Source organism: Bufo gargarizans, chromosome 2 (genome assembly GCF_014858855.1).
Source record: "Bufo gargarizans isolate SCDJY-AF-19 chromosome 2, ASM1485885v1, whole genome shotgun sequence".
In the NCBI taxonomy this organism is placed as follows: Eukaryota; Metazoa; Chordata; class Amphibia; order Anura; family Bufonidae; genus Bufo; species Bufo gargarizans.
This window is the reverse complement of record NC_058081.1, coordinates 240668684-240691712: the sequence shown is the minus strand read 5'-3', so window position 1 is coordinate 240691712 and position 23029 is coordinate 240668684. Positions and strand designations below refer to the sequence as shown.

At 39.5% G+C, this 23029-nt stretch overlaps 1 protein-coding gene across 5 annotated transcripts in view; it reads right to left on the bottom strand.

The window, feature by feature from the left end:
* Positions 1-23029, bottom strand: part of MAGI2 (membrane associated guanylate kinase, WW and PDZ domain containing 2) — a 974764-nt gene that overhangs the window by 222034 nt on the left and 729701 nt on the right. For all 5 annotated transcript variants that reach the window (XM_044280134.1, XM_044280136.1, XM_044280135.1 and 2 more), the window contains one exon: positions 2858-2915. In XM_044280134.1, coding sequence (XP_044136069.1) covers positions 2858-2915 — 58 coding nt within the window. The remainder of the gene's footprint in view (positions 1-2857; positions 2916-23029) is intronic.

Genomic DNA, 23029 nt, shown 5'->3' with positions numbered 1-23029 from the left:
CACATGGTCTGTCACATGATCTTTTACCATGGTGATGGATCATGTGATGACCGGAGTGACGTCACCACAGGTCCTTTGACTGCAATCAGCAAAGAAAGAGACAGAATAGATGCCGGCTGCGCGAGCAAGTGGATTAAGGTAAGTTAAATTATTATTATTTTTTTAACTCCTCCAGCGCTATTGTACTATGCATTCTGTATTCAAAATGCTATTATTTTCCCTTATAACCATGTTATAAGGGAAAATAATAAAATGATCGGGTCTCCATCCCGATCGTCTCCTAGCAACCGTGCGTGAAAATCGCACCGCATCCGCACTTGCTTGCGGATTCTTGCGATTTTCACACAGCCCCATTCACTTCTATGGGGCCTGCGTTGCATAGAAAACGCACAATATGCAGCGATTTTCACGCAACGCACAAGTGATGCATGAAAATCACTGCTCGTGTGCACAGCCCCATAGAAATGTATGGGTCCAGATTCAGTGCGGGTGCAATGCGTTCACATCACGCATTGCACCCGCGCGGAATACTCGCCTGTGTGAAAGGGGCCTAAATGTATTATTACATGGCACCCTTACAGAAAAATTCCACATATGTATTATTGCTCAGTAAGGATAGAAACATAGAAACATAGAATGTGTCGGCAGATAAGAAGCATTTGGCCCATCTAGTCTGCCCAATATACTGAATGCTATGGATAGCCCCTGGCCCTATCTTATATGAAGGATGGCCCTATGCCTATCCCCTGCATGCTTAAACTCCTCCACTGTATTTGCAGCTACCACTTCTGCAGGAAGGCTATTCCATGCATCCACTACTCTCTCAGTAAAGTAATACTTCCTGATATTACTTTTGAACCTTTGCCCCTCTAATTTAAAACTATGTCCTCTTGTAGCAGTTTTTCTTCTTTTAAATATTCTCTCCTCTTTTACCTTGTTGATTCCCTTTATGTATTTAAAAGTTTCTATAGGCCATCAATGTCAAAATCCCAGACAATCCCTTTAAGGGCCAATAATAAACTGGGAAGTGAGAAACTGCATTTGAGAAAGGCACTAAACATGAGTGTATCAAAGTGCACAGCGACTCCTGGTACAGAGGAGGACATATTAAAGCTATATTATTTTTTTTAGGAGGAGGAGACATGGCAATGCCTTGGTCCTATGTGTATCTATAGTATGTATGAATTAATATCTGAGATACATTTGCAGTACTGCCCATGGTGGTCATAAAACTTTATTTCTTTGATGTTAGGCCTCTCTCCCAGTTAAGCCAGTACTCTCTACTCTGCACTGATAAGGGGGTAATCACAGCTGTCTGCAGATGAGGTGCTGGTTTACTTAATATCCAAGTCATGTCTCAAGGATTATTTAAAGGGCCGAACACTGAATTATAGGATAGCTACCTTACATCTGGTGGCATTGGAGGCAGAGCTTAGTAAGTGCTGATTTGCATGCCTTTCTTCTCAGAATTCCAGAGGAGCATGTATGGCCTATATGTCTCCTCGCGCCGATTAAGGCGCTCTCTCCCCAAGGAAAGATAGTACCCCCAAATTTGATGTTTCCTATCATATACTGTATGAAAAAAAAGCTGCTTTGCATATCTTTCAACTATATATACACTGCTTGTCCCAAAAAAGGTCGGCACCTGGATTTAACTAAGCAAATAGTTATGAGCCTCCTATTGAATAATTACTGCATGGGCGATTATGTTTCAGCTGGCAGTAAGTTATTTAACCCCAACTGGTGCAATGAGTTGCTTCTCATTTCTTAAACAACCATGTCGAAAGACACATCTCTTGGTCGTGGCAAAGACATTAGTCTGTTTGAGAAGGGTAAAATCATTGGCATACATCAAGCAGAGAAAACATCTAAGCAGATTGCAGAAACTACTAAAATTGGGTTAAGAACTGTCCAACGCATTATTAAAAACTGGAAGGATAGTGGGGACCCATCATATTCAAGGACGAAATGTGGCTGGAAAAAAATCCTGAATGATCGTGATCGGCGATCACTTAAACGTTTGGTGAAATCAAATAGAAGAAAAACAACAGTAGAACTCAGGGCTATGTTTAATAGTGAAAGTAAGAGCATTTCCACACGCACAATGCAAAGGGAACTCAAGGGATTGGGACTGAACAGCTGTGTAGCCGTAAGAAAACCACTAATCAGTGCAAGTATTTATAATGTTTTAACAAGAGGAATAGCAATACTAGTCATACATCTCCAGGAGGATTAAGAGGAAAACAGCACAGCACAGAGTTTTAAGAGGAGAACAGAACACAAGCATTTACAAAACCGACATGTCGGGAATGGTGACAGGTCCACTTTAAAGTGTAACTGTCATTTCCATTAAACTTTTAATTTAGCATAGGGACAAGAATGTTAGACATTCTTGTAATATGCTTTATTAGGGAAAGATATTTCTTTGTCCTAGAAAACAAGGTGTAAAGAGTTCTCTTATCAAAATTCTGAATAAGGGTAATTAAGGAGAACTGAAGACGCCAGTGTGTAACAAGTCAGAATGGCATTGTGACCACGTGTACATAGTCAGGGACTGGGGTAGTGATAAGAGTCCAGCTGGAAGGCTCTGTATGTTACACTCAGGTGTCTTCAGTGCTCAGTAGAACGGAAGACTGAAGACACTCTCTCCTTAGCAATGCACTGTTAGAGCTTTGCCAAGAAGACTCTTTACACTCTGTTTTCTAGTATGAAGAAGCATCTTTTCCAAATAAAATATATAACATTCCTAGCCCTTAAGGATATAAAAAAAAGAAATGACATTTATACATCTATACTTTAAGTAGCTTTTATGCTCCCTATACGAAAATGAATAGCAAACAATAAAATTTTAACTTACTCAACATAATATGAGCCGTAGATAGGATCATCAATTTTCTCCCAGCCATAGGGAAGCTCTGAAAGAAAGACATAGAAATACCACCATATTATGTAACTAGGAAGACCATAAAAAGACCAGGTGTCTGCATAACTGCTGTACTGTACAAGAAACAACACTAGCAAGGTGAGAGAACACATATAGAAAACTAGGAGACCACAATTTTGTTGTGTGTTAATTAAAAATGCCTTATTTGATTTGAACATAATTTAGCATTTTTTTTTTTTTTTTGCCAGTAATGAAGATTTACACTATAACCTCTACTCTGGCTCTTAGGCTGGGTTCACCTCATGTTTTATGCCTGCGTCTGACATATACATTAGAAAAAAAAGACATGAAAAGGCAACACACCATGTTCTTGTATCCTACAAAGTCCAGTAAAAAAATGTATACTTTTTGTTTTCCAATGTAACTCTATGGTGAATGGATGCCACTATATGGCATCAGTCTGAGGCATCCGTTTAACATATAATTTTTTTATACATTAAAAGGATAGTAAAAACATGATGTGAACCCAGCCTTACACAATGGGAAAATGTAATTTACTATGTGAAGCAAACTGAGGCCACTTGTTACCAGATGCCTTTCAAGAACATAATTGCTAAATACATTTTCCTAGATGCTCCAATCTAGCTGCTATATTTAACCCCTTCAGGACATTTTTTAACCCATTTTTCACTTTAAGGACTGGACCAAATTTTAGAAATCTGACATGTGTCACTTTATGTGGTAATAACTTTGGAACACTTTTACTTATCCAAGCTCTTCTGAGATTGTTTTCTCGTGACACATTGTACTTCATGTCAGTGGTAAAGTGGTATTTAAAAGCAAGCAGTAATACCTCATAACATACCTATTACTTTATCTACTATGGCTGTTGTGACACAGTTCTTATTGAATTTTTTTATGGCGTTCACCTGGGGGGTAGATCATGTGACATTTTTATAGATCTGGCCATTATGGACGCAACGATTCCTAATATATCTTTTTTATTTTATTTATTTTAGTTTACACAATAAAACACATTTTGTAAAAATAAATCATGTTTTTGTGTCTCCATTTTCTGAAAGCAATATTTTTTTTTTAAATCTGCTAATTGTCTTGTGTAGGGGCTCGTTTTGTGGGAAGAGTTGATGTTTTTTATTGGTTCCATATCTGTCTATTTTTCAGAATTTTTTTAAACTTTTTTATTAAAACTCGCTAGATGAAGGGAAAGGGGAATGTATATATATATATATATATATATATATATACACTCACCTAAAGAATTATTAGGAACACCTGTTCTATTTCTCATTAATGCGATTATCTAGTCAACCAATCACATGGCAGTTGCTTCAATGCATGTAGGGTTGTGGTCCTGGTCAAGACAATCTCCTGGACGCCAAACTGAATGTCAGAATGGGAAAGAAAGGTGATTTAAGCAATTTTGAGCATGGCATGGTTGTTGGTGCCAGACGGGCTGGTCTGAGTATTTCACAATCTGCTCAGTTACTGGGATTTTCACGCACAACCATTTCTAGGGTTTACAAAGAATGGTGTGAAAAGGGAAAAACATCCAGTATGCGGCAGTCCTGTGGGCGAAAATGCCTTGTTAATGCTAGAGGTCAGAGGAGAATGGGTCAACTGATTCAAGGTGATAGAAGAGCAACGTTGACTGGAATAACCACTCGTTACAACCGAGGTATGCAGCAAAGCATTTGTGAAGCCACAACACGCACAACCTTGAGGCGGATGGGCTACAACAGCAGAAGACCTCACCAGGTACCACTCATCTCCACTACAAATAGGAAAAATAGGCTACAATTTGCGCAAGCTCACCAAAATTGGACTGTTGAAGACTGGAAAAATGTTGCCTGGTCTGATGAGTCTCGATTTCTGTTGAGACATTCAAATGGTAGAGTCCGAATTTGGCATAAACAGAATGAGAATATGTATCCATCATGCCTTGTTACCACTTTGCAGGCTGGTGGTGGTGGTGTAATGGTGTGGGGGATGTTTTCTGGGCACACTTTAGGCCCCTTAGTGCCAATTGACCATCGTTTAAATGCCACGGGCTACCTGAGCATTGTTTCTGACCATGTCCATCCCGTCATGACCACTATGTACCCATCCTCTGATGGCTACTTCCAGCAGGATAATGCACCATGTCACAAAGCTCGAATCATTTCAAATTGGTTTCTTGAACATGACAATGAGTTCACTGTACTAAAATGGCCCCCACAGTCACCAGATCTCAACCCAATAGAGCATCTTTGGGATGTGGTAGAATGGGAGCTTCGTGTCCTGGATGTGCATCCCTCAAATCTCCATCAACTGCAAGATGCTATCCTATCAATATGGGCCAACATTTCTAAAGAATGCTATCAGCACCTTGTTGAATCAATGCCACATAGAATTAAGGCAGTTTTGAAGGCAAAAGGGGGTCCAACACCGTATTAGTATGGTGTTCCTTATAATTCTTTAGGTGAGTGTATATATCATTATATGTAAATCTAAGATTCATATCATTCTTATTAATGTAGTCGATGCATTCAAAAAAACTCTGGTCTGTGTCATCTATGAACTTTCCATACCACATGATTGAGGACATGAATATGTTATCCTTGCTCATGAGATGACACTCCTCCCAATGGGACATGTATATATTTGCGAACGAGGGGGAAAACTTCGCATCTTAGATTTACATATAATTTGCCCTCAGAGGACATTCCTTTTTTGGACATTAAGCTATGGAATAAGGTGGGCAAGGTGGTTAGCAGGAATTACAGAAAAGACACAAGCGGTAACACCCTGCGTCTAGCCTCATCAAGCCATCCAAAACATGTAATAAAAGGCATTCCCTATGGTGAGACCATTAGAATCCGCCAAAACTGCTCAGAAGATTCAATGTTTGAGTCAGAACGAATAGCTCTGTTTGAGAGGTTGAGATTGAAAGGGTACAGTGATCATATATTGAAGCGGGCAGAAGAGAAAGTAATACATGTGAATAGAGAGGCATTGATTACACATAGTACAGTGAGGAGGGAAGGTGAGGACAACAAACAACTGAGGGTTCAAGGCTTTCAAGTGGTAAGCAGACGAGCACCTACTTTGTACTCCGCTTTGTCCCCTAGCTTGTTCATAAAAAAGTCGGATACTAGCAAATCCACGTGGTTGAATGTTGTGGGCAGTTAAAAATGTGCCCATAGTATTTCTAAAACTTGTCAATATATTACAGTGGGTAAAATATTTGAATTCAGTGTAACTAAGAAAGTTTTTAAGATCAGATCGTATATATCAACTGTAACGCGAATAATGTCATTTATTTGGCAACCTGCAAAGCTTGCAGCGTCCAATATGTGGGATGCATCTCAAACAGTCTGAAAGTGAGAATAAGAAAGCACTTGTCGGATGTCTCCAATCTCAAACTGCTGAACATCTAAGACATTTTAGAGATGTTCATCTGGGTGACCTGACAAGCCTGAGTGTCTTGGGTATAGAAAGGGTATTAAAATCCGCACGAGGAGGAGACATAAACAATGCAATTGCTAAATAGAGAATCCTTTTGGATTTTTACACTGAACATGAGAAATCCGAAGGGTATGAATAATCGATATTTGATTTATGAGTACTGACTCGTTCTCGTTTTGTTTTTTGTTGTGTTATAATTGAGTAGCATTTTGCATGCATTTTAAGAAAGCCATTGGAGGCAGCACTAGCTTAGAGCTGATTATTATTCGGCACCCGGCTGGGGGCATGCCTCATGGCATGAGAGGATTTTTAAACCAGAGTATGTGATAACACAATGTGGTCATGATTAAGACGTACAGTTAAAACACGTAAGAAATAAAGAAATTGGATTTTATCCTGAGCCTGCTGCTGGATTTTTTTCCCTACTATTTTGAATATCAGGACAATGCATGAACTGTAGGACAGATAACTTACCTATTCACAACAAGTAGCAAAATTACATAATGATGTGTAAGCATACTTGAAGAAGCTCAGATGTCATATATCACAGAACAAAACCTGCCATCAATTGGTGGTAAAAGCCTGCTTTGTGGGTAAATAATGGCAGATTGTTTCTGGACTGCGGTATATTACTGTAGGAGCAAGTAATCTAGAAGGCTAGTTCAAGTACAACAGAATAGTTACCTGGTTTGGGACTGCAGTAAATTATTGTAGGAACATGTAATCTAGAATGCTAGCTCAACTAGAACAGAATAGTTACAGGGTTGGGACTGAAGTATATTATTGTAGGAGCAAGTAATATAGAATGGTAGCTTAAGTAGAACAGAATAGTTCCCTGTTTGGCATTTTACCCCCACCACTTCATGCTGACTGCCTGCCGGGTTCTTTATGAACCAGTGCACCACTAGTTGTTTCCTGACAGGTAGGCTCCTGAGTAACAGACGGTCTACCCTGGGCACGTTTTGGCACCAGATCTCCCACTGCTTCCACCCGGCTGGCTCATCGGCACACTGCCACCCTGCTGCTGTCTCATGAGCCTGCTGCCACCCTCACCCCCTGATGATGATTAGTAATGCAACAGATTAAGTATTAATGGCACAGCAAATTAGGTAAACAAGCCTATATATTAGACCGCCTGTTGACAAGGAGTCTGCTGCACACTAAATCTATGTATAACAGAACAGATTAATTCTGAACGGCGCAGCAGGTGAACTAGATAAATGCGACTATATATTAGACTGCCTGTTAAAAAGGCTGATGCACAGTAGGTCTATGTATAACAAAACAGATTAAGAACGAATGGCGCAGCAGATGAACAAGATGCACAGGCGATTACACTGAGCCTGCAGTGCACCTGCAGTCTCTCTATGCTTTCCCTTCAGTGTGTAAAAATTCTCCCTAAACTGTCCCTGCACCGTACCTAGGTAACAATCTACAATGTAAAGCTTTGTTAACCACTGTCCCTAGCGCTAGGCACATCTGTCCCTATGCTCAGCTCACAGTAAAATGGCAGAGACCGAGCAGGATGAGGTTTTTATAGGGCCGTGACACAGGGGATCTGCTGATTGGCTGGTTGCATGGCATTATGTCTGATATTGCGTTCCCAGGCTACTTACTTTCACTTTGTAACACATTTACCGTCATTTTAGGAAAAAAACGATTTGTTACTACGAAGAGTCAGGAAATTCGGATTCATTGTGAAAACTAATTTTTCCTGAAATTCAGATCAAGTTCAATTAGTTTCACTTCCATTCGCTCAACACTACTGATCACTCAACACTGACTCATCCTCAGGATATTTAATCGGTATGTGATTGGTGGATGTTAGACTCCCAGCACCCCCGCTGATCATTTGTTTGAAAAGTCAGCAGCTTTCTGGGGAGCACTGCAGCCTCCTTGCAGTTTACCAAGCACAGCGCCATCCATTGGATATTGCCTGTGCTTGGTATCATAGCTCAGCCTCATTTTCTTGAATGGGACTGAGCTGTGTTTAGGTCTTGTGACAGATGAATGTGGATTATAAAGAGGCTGCAAAGCTCACTGAAGCTCTTCAAACAGCTGATCGGTGGGGGTGCCAGGAGTCAAATCCCAATTAATCAGATACTGATGACCCATCTTGAGAATGGGTCATCAGTATGAAACACTTGGAAACACCTTGGACCTTACATTAGAATATATGCAAACACTAGAAAGTCATTAGAGGTACATACAGTATGAATAGGAAACCTATACACAAATTGAGAGGCAAGGTGGCTGTCAGATAACTGATGGATCAGATTACACACTGTCCATAGGAGACTATGAAGAGTGGGTGAGGAGGAGGAAGCTTCAGCAGTAAGAGAGAAGAGACAAAAAAAAAGCTCATTTGAAAAGACACACAGATGTTGTCCATAGAAGACTTTCGAGAGGTGAGTAAGTACACGGCTAGAGGGAGAAAAAGGCATTTTTCTCTGAAAAGATATATTACAAAGTTTCTTATCCTCTTTGAATTGATTTATGCAAAGCTTGCTGAAATGACATTTACGTTTAATACTTCTTTCTTCAGATGTTATTCTACTTTCTTACTATAGTAAGACTGCAATAATGTTTGTGACTTTTTTTAAAGCCTAGTTCATAAATCCTGTGTAGATCAGCTGGACAGGTTTTTCCACAAAAAATATGAGCAAAGAAGCCCAAAAAGTAGCAATGTCCAAACATTATAACTTTTTTAAGCCAGAATTTTGGATTGTAGGGCTTTATAGATTTCCCCCTATTTTTGTAAAAAACTTTAACATAAAAAAATATATATTTTAAAAAGCCTATAATGAAGTTTGCTTTTTAAAGAGGCTTTTTGTGCCACTAGTAGCTGTATTCATGGTAATTAGAGTACTTTCGATTCAGGTCAAATTTAATTGGACTCAAACTGAATCACCTGACCGATTCGGTCTAATCCAATTTCAAGCATTTCAATGTAATTTCCTAACTTCCTGAGTTTCTAGTTTCTAGATACATAGCATGAGGACATGTACTCTTGGATAATGAAGCTTAATTAAAATCATTTGATATGGGCAGAATTGTACGTCATTTAAAAAGCACATGCTTTATGCAGGTTCAATAGAAAAGACATACGCAGGTATTCAACCTCAGATGCTTTGTGAAATTGCTTAATAATTTCAAATGATTTCTTATCAAGTTATTCAGTCAGGTGTAACGGCAAGCAAGCGAGCTACACTTTAAAGGAAGGAGGAAATTATTTCAATAGTATCTAGGCTGCATAATGAAAGCATTGTATATTAGCAGTGCTTTACTTACAACGAAGACCAAGACACATGGTTGGGCAGCCTAAGAATGGTAGCAGTGAATTCACTTGACTTTTCCATATTATCTAATATTTTCTGCTAGTTGAACTAAGACAAAATGTGTTTAACTAAAAGACAGGACTGACACCTATAGACTATAAATCAGCTAAAGCTGGACTTGATCTTTATACCCCAGCAATTTCTAGAAAAAAGTGGCAGTTGTATAAGGAGGGCCTTTCTTCTTTTTTCTTGGGTTGGTTTGAGTCCTTTCCCGATAAATGGCTACTGTTGATCAGACATTGATGGCATACCCTAGCGATACACTGTACTATCAATGTTTTTTCATCCATTTAACTGTTGTAGGCATTTGAGGATCTGACAAGAATCAGTAAATTGTGTCAAACCACATTTAGCTCTCTTTTTCTTATTTATTTCTTGTGGCCAAAATACTTTGGAGTGACGTACAGAGATCGGGGTCATAATCTAACTTCCCTATCACTTACACACACACTAGGGTCAACTTAAGACAATCTGTATAGCCATTAGTATGTTTTGGGGGCTTGGGTGAGAATACAGGGAAAACATAGAAACTCTATGCAGATATGGTTGGATTCATATACAACTAAAAATAAGTTTAAAACAAATTGTGGAAGCTGAATGAAGGCACGTGGAAAACTGAATCTTCCAGGGAAAAAAAAAACCTGTTATCTCTATTGTTCTGGTAATCAAGAAGGCACAATCCTGTAACCAGACTACTCCTTTCTCTAAACCAACACCTCTGTTTGTATATTCTGAATGCACCTTTGGCACCAAAAGTTGTGTGCCTATAGCATCCATTAATATAAATACAGCAATAGCTTTCCTTGTGAGTTATCTTCCTAGGCTAGTGATGTCACGTTCATTCCTCACAAGGCCTATGTGCAGCTCAGTGCCGTTCAAGTGAACCGGGCTGGGCTGCACAGCCACTATACAAGGTACAGCACAGTGCTTAGTAAGCTGTGAGGAGGCTGCAGGCACTTCAAAACAGCTGATTGGTGGTGGTCCATCCCCACTGATCATATAGTAATTACCTCTCCTGAAGATAGCTCATAAATATTCTACCAGATCCAACCTGAATTTTTCTTGTTTCTGGACAACTTATTCCATAATCACGGATAGCCAACATTTTTTTACCGACAAATTGGAAAACCATAATGAATTATATAGATTATTAGTACATGTCTATAGCACAATATGCTGATAATAACTCATTACCACCATTTACTATGAGCTGTAAAATGATAAGAATTACCACCAAAATAATCTAGTCAAGTACCACCAACTTTCCGAAAAATCACGGACACGCCTATTTTTTTTCATTGACACAGGAACAAAGTCAGGCTTACAGACTATCCAAAAATGTCTGGATGGTTGGCAACCCTGCCCAGAACGGCCTTTAATCCCTTAACGACCTGCGCCGTACATGCATTGTACACACATTAACCTTTGATGTGCGATGTCCTTGCGGGGATCTGAGCAGCCATCAGGTCCCGGCCACAACAGCGGCATTGTGGCTGCCTTCCGGAGAGCCTGTGAGATCCAGCCCCCTGGATCTCACAGGAGAGTAGGCTAAAGTGTATTACAATGTGTAATACACTTGCAGAGAACGCATTACAATACAGAAGTATTGTAATGCATTGTAAAGGGGATCATACAACATAGAAGTTGTGGAAAAAAAAGTGGAAAAAATAAAATTTTACTAAAAAATTAAGTTTCAAGTAAACATACTAGGTATCACCGTGTCCATATCAACCGGCTCTATAAAAATATCACATGACCTAACCACAACTTTTTTTTGTCACCTTACATCACTAAAAGCGTAACACCAAGCGATCAAAAAGACATATGCCCCCCAAAATAGTACCAATCTAACAGTCACCTCATCCCACAAAAAATGAGCCCCTACCTAAGATGATCGCCCCAAAAATAAAAAAAAATACGGCTCTCAGACTATGGAGACACTAAAACATGATTTTGGTTGTTTCAAAAATGCCATTATTGTGTTAAATGTAAAAAAGTAGACATATAAGGTATCGCCACGTTCGTAACAACCTGCTCTATAAAAATACCACATGACCTAACCCCTTAGGTGAACACCGTGAAAAAGCAATTTTTTGGTCAACTTCATCACATAAAGTGTAATACCAAGAGATTAAAAAGTCATATACGCCCCAAAATAGTGCCAATCAAACCATCATCTTATCACGCAAAAATGGTACCCTAACATGATTTTTTTTGTTTCAAAAATACTATTATTTTGTATAAATTAAATAAATAAAAAAAAGCATAACTATTAGGTATCGCCGCGTTCTTAATAACCTGCGGTATAAAAATATCACATGAACTAACCTCTCATGTGAACACCGTAAATAATAAAATAAAAAGTGTGTCAAAAAAGGAATTTTTTGTCACCTTACATCACAAAAAGTGTAATACCAAGCGATCAAAAAGTCATATGCACCCTAAAATAGTACCAATCAAACCATCAGCTCATACCACAAAAAATGAGATGCTACCTAAGACAATCTCCCAAAAATAAAAAAAACTATGGCTCTCAGAATATGCAGACACAAAAACATGATTTTTTCAAAAATGCTTTATTATGTAAAACTGAAACAAACAACCAAAAAAAGTATACATATTTGGCATTGTTGCGTCCGTAACAACCTGCTCTATAAAAATACCACATGATCTAACCTGTCAGATGAACATTGTAAATAACAAAAAATAAAAACGGTGCCAAAACAGCTATTTGTTACCTTGCCTCACAAAAAGTGTAATATAGGGCAACAAAAAAATAATATCTACCATAAAATAGTACCAACAAAACTGCCACCTTATCCCGTAGTTTTGCAAAATGGGGTCACTTTTTGGAGTTTTTACTCTAGGGGTGCATCAGGGGGTCTTGAAATGTGACATGGCAGCTTAAAATTATCCCAGTGAAATCTGCCTTCCAAAAACCATATGGCGTTATTTTCCTTCTGCACCCTGCTGTCTGCCCGTACAGCAGTTTATGACCACATATGGGGTGTTTCTGTAAACTGCAGAATCAAGGCAATAAATATTGAGTTTTGTTTGGCTATTAACCCTTGCTTTGTTAGTCGAAAAAATTATTAAAATGGAAAATAAAATGAAATTCTGAAATTTCATCTCCATTTTCCTTTAATTCTTGTGGAACACCTAAAGGGTTAACAAAGGTTGTCAAATCAGTTTTGAATACCTTCACGGGTGTAGTTTCTAAAATGGGGTCATTTTTTGGGTGGTTTCTATTATGTAAGCCTCACAAAGTGCCTTCACACCTGAACTGGTCCTTAAAAAGTGGGTTTTGGAAATTTTCTGAAAAATTTCAAGATTTGCTTCTAAACTTCTTTGCCTTCTAACGTCCCCAAAAAATAAAATGGCATTCACAAAATGATCCACACATGAAGTAGACATATGGGAAATGTGAAGTAATAACTATTTTTGGAGTTATTATTATAAAAGTAGAGAAATTGACATTTGGAAATTTTTCTACATTTTTGGTAAATTTTGTATTTTTTTTATAAATAAAAATGACATTTTTTGACTCAATTTTACCACTGTCATGAAGTACAATATGTGATGAGAAAACAATCTCAGAATGGCCTGGGTAAGTAAAAGTGTTTTAAAGTTATTACCACATAAAGTGACACATGTCAGATTTGCAAAACATAGCCTGGGCAGAAAGGTGAAAAATGGCTTGGTCCTGAAAGGGTTAATAGAAAAATGGACCTTGGTCTTTCGACTACTCCCCAACGCCATTCTTCCTATAACATCTAATCACTATTAATAAAAAAATTGGAGTTGCATTGAAAAGTACTTTATAATGAAGCTATTGCTTTAATATCTTCTGTTGTATGGTGCAAGCCTCTGCAAATTGTGAATTTAATTATTTGGTGCTAGAAGAATAAACCTAATATGAACAACTGATACTGTGGTTGTTCAACTTAATTACATTGATTATTGTAGCGTTTTCTTTGTTATGTAATATATGCATCAGTTGCAACAAATGCTAATGACAATGAACTAAATATGCACATCTCCCATTACGTTTATTGCCCTAAATTTGAGCCCTGGGAAGCAGAGGACACTTCTCATTTGCATTAGGACAGAGTGCAGTTTTTTAATGAGTGTCATCGATTTTAGCCTTGAAATGAGTATGTAAAGCAGCACTTTCCTCTGTCTGATCACAGGAAATAAGTATAAGTGCGGGTGGTAATTTTTGCTCTGTTTGATTTGTTATGCCATCTGCCAAAATTCTTTATCCTAATACAAGTCTGGAGTGACAGCGCCAGGAAGAAAATGTGCTGAAAAAATGGCATCTGTTCCTTGCTCAATATACAAATGACATATTTTGTTGTTTGCATCTATGTGGGGATTTTGAAAATTTACTGCCCAATTTATATGCCATTTTGCCAGTGATAAAATAGAGATTTTGGTTGCTAGAAGCCTCATATTGAAGTAATTTTCTAGATAAGTGCCAGTTTCGTCCTGCTTTATGTCACAAGTTCTGATATAACAGCTCATTTGAGAATCTCCATATGTATTTTCTGTCACGGACACCAATGAAATTTCTTGCTTGTTATTTTTTCACTATGTATATACTACTAAGCACACCACATCTGTGTATCATATCATCCACCATAACTGACAAATCTTAATCATTAATGATGTGAAATACGGAAATGCAAAATAGCTACCCAACAAAAATGAATACTTGACATCCACTGTCCAGATTTCTTTTTGTAAAAGAATCTGTAAAATATGTTTAGTTTACATAGAAGTTGTCAACTTGGAACAGCTTTAGGCCTGATGCACACGTGTTTTATTTCCATGCCCGTTCCTTTTTTTTGCGGACCGTATACGGAACCATTCATTTTAATGGGTCTGCAAAAAAAAGGAAGTTACTCCGTGTGCATTCCTTTTCCGTATGTCCGTTCCGCAAAGAAATAGAACATGTCCTATTATTGTCCGCATTATGGACAAGGATAGGACTGTTCTATTAGGGGCCAGCTGTTCCGTTCCACAAAATACGGAATGCACATGGACGTCATCTGTATTTTTTGCAGATTCGTTTTTTGCGGACCGCAAAATACAAACGGTCATGTGCATGAGGAATTAGGCTACTTTCACACTAGCATTTTTTGCGGATCTGCAAAAATGATTCCGTTACAATAATACAACTGCATGCATCCGTTATGAACGGATCCGGTTGTATTATGTCTTCAATAGCCATGACGGATCTGTCATGAACAACATTGAAAGTCAATGGGGTACGGATCCGTTTTCTATTTTGTCATAGAAAATGGATCCATCCCCATTGACTTACATTGTGTGTCAGGACAGATCTGCATTTTGGTGCATTTGTTTTCTTCAGTTCAAAACTGAAGCGTTTTCTTCCACTTTCATTGAGATTCTATGACGCATCTCAATAGCGGAGTTGAAAACACTAATGTGAAAGTAGCCTTAAATAGTAACCAAATATGTCTAATTAAGATACAAAAAGCTATTGGGGGGGGGGGCACCAAGAATGAACGTCACCTTTTTTTTTCCGCTACTGCAGTTTTTAAAATTGCCATGCAAGTTTCCCATTGAAATGAATAGGAGGTATATTGCATGTGATTTCTGTGCTGATGGGGCCCTGAATTTAGTCTTCAGAAAGGCATAAAATAGGGCTTTTGTGACTTTTTGAGGTATATTAAGACTTTTTGCATTTTATACCACTTTCTCCAGTTTTGAAAAGTAAGTGGGCATAAAGTGAGTATGATTAGCTATGGTAATTAGTTTTACTTAGGATTTATCACTGGGACTTTAAAAAAAAAGTTAAAAAAAAAGTCCCAAGGTCACTCCAGCAAGGGGTGGTGTAAACAACTGGAGTAGCATTTCGATCATAGACATTTAACCCCTCAGATGCCATGGTCAATTGCGACCAAGGATTTGGGGCGGCTTTGCCTGGGAGCGCTGCACTCAGAGGGCCAAAATGGCTCCCTCATGTTGCAATCAGGGGAGCCGTTCATCCCCTGTGGCAGCTTTGTTCCCTCTGAATGATTGAGGCTGCTACAGCTATGTCCCCTTGTAGATCCTGCCTGTTTAGGGCCCTATAGGAAAGGAGCTCAACTCCCATAGACTGCAATGATAATTCATTCCAATCTATGAGAGAAGCGATCTGATGATCACATGTTCAGTTTTCCTAGGGGAACTTTTAAAAAGTATCAAAATAAGGAAACAAGTTTAAAAAATAAAATAAAAAATATACAAACATTGAAATCAGCGCCTTTTCCTGATAACAAAAATAAAAATTTATAAAAAAAACATGCCAAACTATTGCTAAACTTATTCTGTACAGTGAATGCCCAAAAAATTAAACAAGAAGTGATCAAAAAGTAATACACAACCCAAAACTACAGATCACCCTACAAAACAATGATATCTCACACACCTCTGTACATGTACATATAAGTCAGTGTTAAAACACCAGGCCAGGTGTAAAACTGAAAAAACACTCCATATGATTCTATATACGCTGATCAATTTTAGCATTGCGAGTATAAAAATAAATGATTAATGAAATACTTGCGGTACTTCACTATGTCAAGCTCTTCCCACATGACATCTAGGAAATAGAGAGAATGACTGTGGGAGTTGGACCGCCAGCCCAGTGATTAAATACATGTGAAGAAGATTCTCTGCTTCAAGTCTGACTGTTTAGATTCCCGTTGGTGGTGTATGAGCTGCGCGGTCTCATCTACAGAACATAAGCAAATGAGGGCGGCCATTTCTCCTTGGTGCACAGATGTTTCTTCCTGCTGCTAACTAAGCCCTTCTATCCCTTTGTGATCGACAGGGCTAGACTTCTTGCCTGGCCCCGTAATCTCACACGTGCACCAGAATTTCTTAGTCTGCACAGGACATAATCTTGTCACTACCCTGGAGAGAAGAAGTATACTGCACATGCAGCAAAATTCTGGAGCGCAGTGGACACTTGAGATTCCAGTACCAGGTGGATGCATTTCTCAAAAGCCTAGCCTGTCATTTACCATGGGTTAGTCTTTGTGAGCAGAGAAAAGGAACAATGGTATACCAAGGGGAAAGGGACTATTCTGGGTGCTCCCAACAACTCATCTGCATATGTGTTCAATCTACTTGAAAAAGGCTTATTGCTTATACGTTGCATCTGGAATAAACTTCACATGAAGGACGTGCTGTCTCCATACTTCAATTTTTGGGAATTAGGTTAATGTATAACAGTCTTTTTTACTAAATGCAAAGAGTAACTTCAGGTGCATTCAATAGGAACTATTTCCGAGAGCAATTTTCTGGCACCAGTAAGGATTATAGAGGTAAGTTGGATGGCTGCAGTTTAACATATCTATTGAACTGGCCTAGTAGGAGTCTGGGTGATGGGTGTCTTAGCTGTAGTTCCTCACCTCACAACAGTGTTTTTAAATGCTGGTCTCAGCTGGTCCTGCTGCTATCTGACTTCTCAGAGATTTACTATTGCTTGTTCTCTGGAGAACCCTTCTTAGGAGCAGGAGCTCTGTAGTGTGCTTCTTCTCCACTCTGTGGTTACACAGGATCTTTCCCTCCTGGCAGGATGCAGGACCATTCCTATCAAGAGGGGAAGAACTGGGTGGCTGCTTCTTGCCAACCTTTGCCATCTACATCTTTAAGTGAAAATTATAGCCAAACATTCAAAATACATAGGGGGTCATTTAGTATAAGAAATTTGCCTATATTAGGCGTATTTCTGGAGCAGATTGCGGCACAAAGGTTATTTGCGCTGCAATCTGCGACTTTTCCCTGCTCAGGTCTAAAAAATGGGGGTCGTGTGGAAGGGGGCTCATTTATATATTATGACTCCCCATAATGCATAACAATATACAATTGTTGCTCTAGGGTACTGCGGATGCCACAACAAAAGGAGGTGTCAAGACAGACAGTATGATCTCTATAAAATGTGAATAGACAAGTGATGTAATGGTGTTTATTTAGAAGGCATAAATAAAATGTATCCACAATAAAGCATTGTTAAGTATTTTGGTAACCATGGGAAAAGCGCTCAATAGCACATGCCGATAGCTTAATTAATCATTCCAACACTACATAAAACATCAATAGAAAATTGTGAAACACACTTCATAGATATGAATAACATTATACACTGAATGACAGTGACCATGTCTTTATGATACATATAAATCAGGACTCCAATCAAACTCCTGCTCCTGTGAATCCTGTACTCCAGCCATATGGTCCTTTTCAGCATATTTAATGTTGTGCTACTCTGTCTACCATGGCAAAGTAATTAAATCCTATTAGTTACCAATTAATGGAAACAACATGCATTAACAGATGGAGCTGCATATCATTAGATGCTTGCAAGAAACAGTATTCTTGTATCCTCTCTGATTAGGGGCGTTGCTAGGCTAAAACATTCGGGGCCTGTGCCCCTGATGTTTTGTCCCAGGCCCTGAATATACTGCCTGCCAGGCAGATACAACTGTATTGCCGTCCTCAGGACGGCAATACAATTGAAGCTAATGCACTGCAAGATCTGAAGGACCTGTGATTACATCACAGGTCATGTGATCAGTGCAGAAGGCAGGGGTTGAGAAGGACCTGCGATAATGTCACCATCATGTGACCATTGCAGGAGAGGACGGCAGTGAAGAGGAGAAGAAGCTGTGGTGATGTCTGTATACGAGGAGAGGTAAGTGAAGGGAGTTGCAAAGCAATGCTGGGAGTTGTGGTTATTTAACTGAGACTGTATGTTAGGGCTGAAGGGAGGGATGTTATCATGGGACTAAATGTTCAGGAGTGATGTTATTTACATGGGGCTGTATGTTGATTGTGGGTGTGGGAGGGAATGATGTTATTTACACTGGACTGTATGTTGATGGCGGCTGTGGGAGGGAGTTGATATTATTTACATGGGACTGTATATTTATGGTGGCTGGGGAGGGTGCGATGTTATTTACATGAGGCTGCATGTTGAATGCGGCTGTGGGAGGGAGCGATGTTTTTTTCATGGGACTGTATATTTATGGTGACTGGGGGAGGGAGTGATGCAATTTACATGGGACTGTTTGTTGAATGAGGCTGTGGGAGGGGGTGATGTTATTTACATGGGACTGTATATTGGAGGTGGCTGTTTGAGGGAGTGATGTTATTTACATGGGACTGTATGTTGAAGGCAGCTGTGGGAGGGGGTGATATTATTTACATGGGACTGTATATTGATAGTGGCTGTGGGAGGGAGTGATGTTATTTACATGGTACTGTATATTGATGGTGGCTGGGGAGGGAGTGATGTTATTTACATGTGACTGTATGCTGATAGCAGCTGTGGGAGGGAGTGATGTTTACATGGGCCTGTATGTTGATGGTGGTTGTGGGAGGGAGTGATGTTATTTACATGGGATTGTATATTGATGGTGGCTGGGGGAGTGGGTGATGTTATTTACACGGGACTGTATGTTGAAGGTGGCTATGGGAGGGAGTGATGTTATTTACATGGGACTGTATATTGATGGTGGCTGGGGGAGGGAGTGATTTTATTTACATGGGACTGTATGTTGGAGGAGAATGGGGAGGGGGTGATGTTATTTACATGGGACTGTATTTTGGAGGGGGTTGTAGACAGAGAGGGATGGTATTTACATGTGACTGTATATTGGAGGGGCTGTAGACAGAGAGAGAGAGAGAGAGGTTACTTACATGGGGCTCTATGGCTGAGGGAGGGAAATAGTGTTATTTACATGGGACTGTATGGTTAAGGGGCTGAGGAATTATAATCTGTGAGGACACTTAGAGGAGGAATATAACTACAAGGGGCACTTCAGGGGAGAGCATTATAACAGGAGAGGGCAGTATAAATACTGGGAGCACTGTAGGGGCATTTTAAATCCAGGGGACATTAGGTGTTCTTATTACTACTGGGGGCTCTAAAGGAGGGTCTTATAGATCCAACTTATTTCTACAAAGAGCACTATGGGGGGCCTTATTAGTACTGAGGGATCTGTGAAGGCATTATTAATACTGGAGGGTTCTTCTACTCTTCTAATAATGGAGGCACTCTTGGGGAGCATTATCACTGTTGGAGGCACTGTAGAGGGCAGTATTACTAAGGAGGGCATTCTAGAAGGGAATTACTATTGGTGGGACTACGAGGAGCAGTATTACTATGGGGGGGGGGCTATCTGTACAGCACTAATTTTTTTAGCAGGATAGTATTTGGGGGTATTGGGGAGCACAGCGAGCAGCAGAAGAACACTGTTGGGACATCAGGTTGGGGAATGATAATAGAAAAGTGAGGAAGCTAAGATGTCTGTATGTCACACTGCAGACAGAAGGTGGCTGAGAGAAGTTGTCTGGACCAGGTGGAGAAGATGATGATAGAGAAGATCTACATCAGAGGAGACATCACCTGGGAGGCCCTGGATGTGAGAGGTACTGTATGTGCTGCTCTATAGCAAGTACAGCAAAATGCTGTGTGCTCGGGGAGAGTCGACTTCCCGGGGAGTTCGGCAAACATGCAGAGAGGTGAGTTGAAAAAAACTACAGCATGCTGCAATTTTATTCCAGCTGCCTCTCGGCGTGTTTGCTGTGCTGCAGCTGGACCTCTGGCTCACCCCATTATAGTGAATGGGGCCGGAGCAGACTTCCGGCGGCACAGTGCACTAGCAGTAGCACGCATCTGGCAGACTGTTACCTGCCAGGATTTGAACTCACAACCTTCTATTCTAGAGGCAAGGACTTTAACCACTCAGCTATAAAGCTGAATGATAAACTGTGTCAGAAAAAAACTCATAGCAGTTTGTCATGTAGTAAGTATTCCTATATAGCAGAAGTATCATTTCATATTTCACTGCAGGGTAACTTGTAGCTGTATAGTGTAGTGGTTAAGGTTCTTTGCTCTAATCTAATCTGATATACAGTACAGACCAAAAGTTTGGACACACCTTCTCATTCAAAGAGTTTTCTTTATTTTCATGACTATGAAAATTGTAGATTCTCACTGAAGGCATCAACACTATGAATTAACACATGTGGAATTATATACATAACAAAAAAGTGTGAAACAACTGAAAATATGTCATATTCTAGGTTCTTCAAAGTAGACACCTTTTGCTTTAATTACTGCTTTGCACACTCTTGGCATTTTCTTGATGAGCTTCAAGAGGTAGTCACCTGAAATGGTTTTCACTTCACAGGTGTGCCCTGTCAGGTTTAATAAGTGGGATTTCTTACCTTATAAATGGGGTTGGGACCATCAGTTGCGTTGTGGAGAAGTCAGGTGGATACACAGCTGATAGTCCTACTGAATAGACTGTTAATTTGTATCATGGCAATAAAAAAGCAGCTAAGTAAAGAAAAACGAGTGGCCATCATTACTTTAAGAAATGAAGGTTAGTCAGTCTGAAAAATTGGGAAAACTTTGAAAGTGTCTCCAAGTGCAGTCACAAAAACCATCAAGCGCTACAAAGAAACTGGCTCACATGCGGACCGCCCCAGGGAAGGAAGACCAAGAGTCACCTCTGCTGCAGAGGATAAGTTCATCCGAGTCACCAGCCTCAGAAATCGCAGGTTAACAGCAGCTCAGATTAGAGACCAAGTCAATGCCACACAGAGTTCTAGCAGCAGACACATCTCTAGAACAACTGTTAAGAGGAGACTGTGTGAATCAGGCCTTCATGGTAGAATATCTGCTAGGAAACCACTGCTAAGGACAGGCAACAAGCAGAAGAGACTTGTTTGGGCTAAAGAACACAAGGAATGGACATTAGACCAGTGGAAATCTGTGCTTTGGTCTGATGAGTCCAAATTTGAGATCTTTGGTTCCAACCACCGTGTCTTTGTGTGACGCAGAAAAGGGGAACGGATGGACTCTACATGCCTGGTTCCCACCGTGAAGCATGGAGGAGGAGGTGTGATGGTGTGGGGGTGCTTTGCTGGTGACACTGTTGGGGATTTATTCAAAATTGAAGGCATACTGAACCAGCATGGCTACCACAGCATCTTGCAGCGGCATGCTATTCCATCCGGTTTGCTTTTAGTTGGACCATAATTTATTTTTCAACAGGACAATGACCCCAAACACACCTCTAGGCTGTGTAAGGGCTATTTTACCATGAAGGAGAGTGATGGGGTGCTGCGCCAGATGACCTGGCCTCCACAGTCACCGGACCTGAACCCAATCGAGATGGTTTGGGGTGAGCTGGACCGCAGAGTGAAGGCAAAAGGGCCAACAAGTGCTAAGCATCTCTGGGAACTCCTTTAAGACTGTTGGAAAACCATTTCAGGTGACTACCTCTTGAAGCTCATCAAGAGAATGCCAAGAGTGTGCAAAGCAGTAATCAAAGCAAAAGGTGGCTACTTTAAATAACCTAGAATATGACATATTTTCAGTTGTTTCACACTTTTTTGTTATGTATATAATTCCACATGTGTTAATTCATAGTTTTGATGCCTTCAGTGTGAATCTACAATTTTTCATAGTCATGAAAATAAAGAAAACTCTTTGAATGAGAAGGTGTGTCCAAACTTTTGGTCTGTACTGTATATAAATGAGTAATAAATATATACATATATATAAAATAATACTTCTGATATATATGAATGCATAATATGTGGGAAATGACTACTGATGTTTTTAGCCATAATATATTTACATATATTATAATATATTATATATTCTAAACATATAATAATATATGTAAATATATTATGGCTAAAAACTTATATATGTTTAAATTATATTTAGCCGCTATTTCTGAAAAGTTTCTGCTTGGATTTGAACTCACAAATCCAAGCAGAAACTTTTCAGAAATAGCGGCTAAATATAATGCCTCTCTCAAAAAATGCCTCTCTCTCCATATTTACTACTTTTGTTATTGCCTTTTCTAGTATATCCTGAGGATATTTCTTCTCCAGAAATTGTTCTTTCATAGATAATGATTCTCTAAGAAAGTATTTTTCCTCTGTACAGTTCCTTTTTGATCCTTCTAAATTGGCCGGCTGGAACCACCATCAGCCATCTTGGCAAATGGCAGCTGGAGACAAGGATATATTCCTCACTGGAATGTCATAATTTGTATGTTTACTATCGGCTCTATGAGGGTCTCCAACCTCTTCTGGGTTGGATATTTGTGAGTTTTTCTGTTGTTGACTCTTATCATATGCAATGGATTTAGTCTTTACTCCTTTACTAGTGTTTTTAATTTCCCTACTCTTTTTTGTTATTATATCCTGTTCTATTGTTCCCAAATTTGTGCAGATTCTCTGCTGCCAATCCGTAGTCTCCTAATTAACAGGAAATTTCTGTATAGTCTCCTTAATTCTGGAG